Source organism: Morus notabilis, unplaced genomic scaffold, assembly GCF_000414095.1.
Source record: "Morus notabilis unplaced genomic scaffold, ASM41409v2 Scaffold848, whole genome shotgun sequence".
Lineage (NCBI taxonomy): Eukaryota > Viridiplantae > Streptophyta > Magnoliopsida > Rosales > Moraceae > Morus > Morus notabilis.
The window spans coordinates 268,123-273,122 of NW_010367943.1; the positions used below are offsets into that span (position 1 = coordinate 268,123).

The following is a 5,000-nucleotide window of genomic DNA, read 5'->3' on the forward strand; positions in this document are numbered from 1 at the left end:
GGTTCTTTTTGCTATTATTAGTGGTCCTTCCTATTGGTCTAAATCTATTAGAAAACTCTTGGATTTTTTTTTTCTTCGGATAAGGTTGAACTTAATCACAAACTCTAGAAAAACGCTATCGAAGTTGAAGGGCACAAATCTCAAGTGGGAAACCCGTTTTCACTAACTCCCTTAAAAATCCTATGAATAATCTCTTTGTGAACACCTTTTTTTTTTTTTTTTTTTTTTTTTTTTTTTTTTTTTAGTTTTTTTTTTTAAGGATAGACTTTGTGAACATATTTAGGCCATGTACAAATAAGAATCTCATGGATGTCAGTGTTATACCATCCACAGAACAACATGCAGCCCATGAGGCAAGCAACAAAATTTCAAGTGGATTTGGATCACTTTCCTCAGAGTTCTTAACTTAAGGATAGACTTTGTGAACATATTTAGGCCATGTACAAATAAGAATCTCATGGATGTCAGTGTTATACCATCCACAGAACAACATGCAGCCCATGAGGCAAGCAACAAAATTTCAAGTGGATTTGGATCACTTTCCTCAGAGTTCTTAACTTTCTGGATGAGGAAGAAGGATACACAAAAAAAAAAAAAAAAAAAAAAAAAAAAAAAAAAAAAAGTATTAAAAAAGGAGAAAAGGCGTAAATTTCGCCCAATATTCATGAATCCTATTGCAAAAGGAGAAGTATCTTACACTTTATTATCGTCTTAAGATGGATAGAGAAAGAGAATTTGTATATTCCTCTCTGCCCATGTAAGAGAATGGTCACCAGAGGCTACTTGAGCTTGTGGCTTCAAATAAGGCGTCGTAAGAGATCATGATTTTTCCTAGGAAAAGGGATTAAAAAACTGCTTTGAGAAGCAAAAAAGAAAACATAGATATCTAAGAATCTGCTTAGGAGAACAAAATATCATATACATATATATATATATATAATATATTATAAAGTATGCACATGTGGGATGGTTTGTCATGTTTATTAGTGACGTTACCTCTTGGCTCTCGCAAAGGTATATCCAATTACTGCAGAATTAGATGCTCTGTCTTAACCCCTAATAAGCGTCTAACTTATGGCACGCATCAAAAATGGGACGTCTGCTTCATTTTTAAATAGAAGACATTCATAAATATTTAATTGTTTTATTTTATCATAAATTATGGTTTTTATAAAACGTGTTAAGGTTGCAATCTGTCAACTCCTACTCAGAAACAGCATCCCAATTTCGACTTCCGAGAAAATCTTTTTTTTTTTTTTTAATTCTGAATCCAACCAGACTTTTTTTTGGTTATCATAACATTAAAATAGGTCAGACATGTCCTAATAAACAAATTAAAAATAAAAAAGAAGAAAATATCTTCCTTAGTTTATAGCAAAAAGAAAATGAGATTGAACAAATAACTGATAGTAGTACTCAACATATGTTCAATTCCGATGAGAAAAAAGAAAACGCACACATACACACACAAGTTCAATAATTCTACAAGCTAATCTTCATGCATAATCTTCATAATAAATTAGTTTGCCCAATTGGGTCTGACAAAGATGTAATAAACTTTTACAAGGCAACACAATTCCCGTTGATCATGGGATGATGAGAACAACGTGAGAACTGACGAGAATGACAACATGGCCACTCATTACAAGATACAATTCAAGTCAGCATCGTTCACTAATTATAAAAAATGGTCTCTTTTTTTTTTTTTTTTCTTTATAGAGAATAAGACTCACAAACTCCGTTCTTTATTTCTTCCTTCTTGAAGCTCTAGTAAACATGTCCTTAATGTTATGTGATTCTGTATCCACTTTTGCTTTCTTATTTTGCCTTCCAGCTTTTGTAGTCTTATTGCCACCCTTTTTCTTATCCTAACAAATTATAAACAAAACCAGTTAGAATAGCTAGTAAAGATTATAGGAACCGCATAGATGGTTCCAAAACAGAGTAGAATCCTTTTCCTCAACTGAATCTCCCCCTTTCTACTTTGCATCCGAAACTTGGTCTAGACATCGATTTTCCAACATGTTATCTGATTTCTGAAATTATCAGTTTCTACTAGACCGAGTGTTTAACTCCTAATATAATGGAAATTTTTAGGAAAATTCAACTATCACATGTCACTAAACTTATCAATGCAAATCAGGATAAAAGAGATCAAACAGGGGAGAGGAAAAAAAAAGGGTGCATGTGAACGACAAAAAACATTTGAGCCAACTATCCCCCAAACTTTTTTACGCACTTTTCCACCTCAACTTACAAAACCGTTGCAATGTGCCCCATTTATCCAGAAATGCGCACGTCCGACAAAAAATCCCAAAATCTCAATTCAAGCCCTAAAATAAATCACTCAGATCTCCAAATAAACCCTCGAATCCAATTCCAAAATGGTAAAATGAGGACCATTACAATAATATGGCAAGCTGTGGGGGCTAAAGTGCAAAAATTAAAATTTTAGGGGCAACTTGTCAAATCTCGAAGAGTTCATTTAGTTTGTTTATTCTCTTTGCTCTGCCTCTTTTGTTTTCTGATCTATTTTGTTTCTGTTTTGAGGATTCCTCATCCTCTTTCCTTCAGGCTTGTTCTTTATCAACGAAAGGAAGTTTCTTAATTAAAAAATAAATAAATAAAAGGGCCCAAAGATTATTTATTTATTTATTTGCATGTTGCAAAACCAGTTTTTCTTTTACTCTGGGAATATAAAAGAATTACATTGACCTTGCATCCAGGACTTTATACCTGTGAGGCAGTAAAACCTTGGTTACTTTCTGCGGCATTTGGTACAAGTTCAATTTCTGATGCTTTCCTAGTCACCTCCAATAAGTTTAACCTGCAAACATGTTCATAAGCTAGACTTGATTAACACATTAAGAGAAGGAAAACAAAGGTTATCTCACAGCATAACTACTAAAATTCTTAAGTAAGAGCTGTCTTGAATAGAATAATTTTAGCGCTATACCTCAGATAGCTACAGAGTTGCTTCAACCAAGGATCATCCTTTAAATACTCACTCAATATAGAAACTGCATCAGATACTGCACCGGTAATAGCACTGAATCAATTAACAGAAACTGAAATTCATGCCAAACTGGAACCATGAACGTTTCCTTGCAAGATAGATTTCAGCATAGCAGATAACAGGAAGCACAAAGGTTTTGCCACGAGTCCTATTTACATCTATTACTATATGTTGCCTTAAATGTTCACTTGTCTGTTTATTGCAACAGGAATTTAAGAATAAATGCCACTAAAATTTAGAATGAGAGAATTCAATAACTGAAAATATTGTTACTTGTTTATAACTTAAGTTATACATGTATCTTTCTCATCTTGTGCGGCATAGTTTTTGTCCAAAGTTAGTAATGTCTGTTTTAGCCGACACACCTGCAATCACAGAACAAAAAAATGAAATGAATCAGCTAAAGAGTCAAATTACTTTCCTTTTAAATTCACATACAAAGTAAAGATCTTAGACGACCTCTAGTTAAGACGAATACTACATGTCCTAAACAGGAAAAGGAATAAGGAGCAGAAGGACCTATCACATGAAACAACAAATTTTCCCCCACTTGAAATAAGTTGCTATTGCCATGTACTAGATTTCTTTGAGGTAGGAACAAATAGATATGATCAACTTTCCACCAAAAAGAGAGAGAGAGAGAGAGAGAAGATATGATCACTGAAATAATCAAAATTGAAAGAGCCCATGGCATATTTGCAAGGCATCTTGTGTGGTCACATGGCATGCTCACGTGCCCCAAAATCCACATTTATGTCTCCAATCATAATACTGCATATTATAAACAAGCTTCAAGAATGAAGGATCAGCTCTTACAGTATATTTGTATTATATCTCACGGCAATGCCAATGGGATGTCATATGAAAATTCCTGAGCAGAGATGTCAAAAACAATGGCTTTCCAAAAATAAACAAATTGCCTAACATCAAGAGTAAGTTTAAGCAAAATACCTTGTGATACAACCAACCCAAAACCTTGGAATCGTCAAGCCTAAAAAATTTTGAGGATCCAATTTCTGCAGAGTGAAAGAAACATAATCACTTCAAAATACTACTCACCTGATAAATACTGATATAAAGTCTCATAAATACATTATAGAAAATCCAAACGATAACAGTATAGCCTATAAAACCTCCAAAGGGTAAAGGATGAAAAATCTTACCACTAGGGAGAAGCTATTTATTCACTTTCCAAAAATACATATCATAGAACAGTATGTGAAAATCAAGAACAAAAGTACATCGGAATTCCCTGATGGCTCATTACTGATAGAAGTTGACATTCGTTACATCAAAATTAAACCTAATCACGATGTACCAGATTTTCACTGATTAGTTTTAGCAAGGTGCCATGTGATGTTGAATTAATTGAATAAGAAGACAATGGGCAATGGATGACCTTTGACTTCACAGACTAGTTGCATGGAATTCTCTGCAACGGACAATAAATGTTGATATCCAGGATAGTCATCAATTAACATTATTTCATCCAATTGCCTAAACTTTCCAAGATCATCTCCTTTCTGCATCATTTCATAAGAAACATGGTTATCAGTAAGCCTCAAAAAGAAAACACACACAAACTATAACTATGCACATAGACATTCATACATAAATATTAACTACGCAATGCACACACATACATAAGTGACTCTTAGTCCTAGTCACTAAGCTAATATTGGAATGGTTACACTGAAATAGCAAAGGCCAAAGAGGTAGATGTTGCTGAGAAAGATTATGCACTTTGAATGACAGATTTACCTTCATTCTAGCTTCATCAAATATGGGCAACAAAATGAAAACGGGATCAACTGGGGTGGCAGTATATAGGCGGCCATCTGCATCAAAGAACAGCTTGACAATAGTAAGTGAACATGTAAATTTTCACTTACGTGCAAACATACAAGCACACAAAAAGGGAAAAACAAAGTGCAGAACCACCCAAACACATCCCTACCTAATATTTTATACAGGAACAAAAAAA

At 33.8% G+C, this 5,000-nt stretch overlaps 2 protein-coding genes across 4 annotated transcripts in view; both read right to left on the bottom strand.

The window, feature by feature from the left end:
* Window positions 1-1,066, bottom strand: part of LOC112094585 (probable nucleoredoxin 3) — a 4,006-nt gene extending 2,940 nt beyond the window's left edge. For 2 of the 3 annotated variants that reach the window (XM_024175894.1, XM_024175891.1), the window contains exon 1: window positions 698-889. The gene's annotated coding sequence lies outside the window, so the exon portion shown is untranslated. Of the gene's footprint in view, window positions 1-697; window positions 890-996 lie in introns of those variants that run through there. The other variant, XM_024175893.1, reaches the window with a different exon arrangement.
* A 629-nt stretch (window positions 1,067-1,695) lies between these two features.
* LOC21402782 (ribonuclease H2 subunit B) overlaps window positions 1,696-5,000 on the bottom strand; it is a 5,075-nt gene continuing 1,770 nt past the window's right edge. The window contains exons 4-10 of the mRNA XM_024175910.1: window positions 4,778-4,854; window positions 4,416-4,539; window positions 3,968-4,032; window positions 3,312-3,381; window positions 2,957-3,032; window positions 2,737-2,827; window positions 1,696-1,868 (exon numbers count right to left, since the gene is read on the bottom strand). Coding sequence (XP_024031678.1) covers window positions 1,746-1,868; window positions 2,737-2,827; window positions 2,957-3,032; window positions 3,312-3,381; window positions 3,968-4,032; window positions 4,416-4,539; window positions 4,778-4,854 — 626 coding nt within the window. The 3' untranslated portion in view covers window positions 1,696-1,745. The remainder of the gene's footprint in view (window positions 1,869-2,736; window positions 2,828-2,956; window positions 3,033-3,311; window positions 3,382-3,967; window positions 4,033-4,415; window positions 4,540-4,777; window positions 4,855-5,000) is intronic.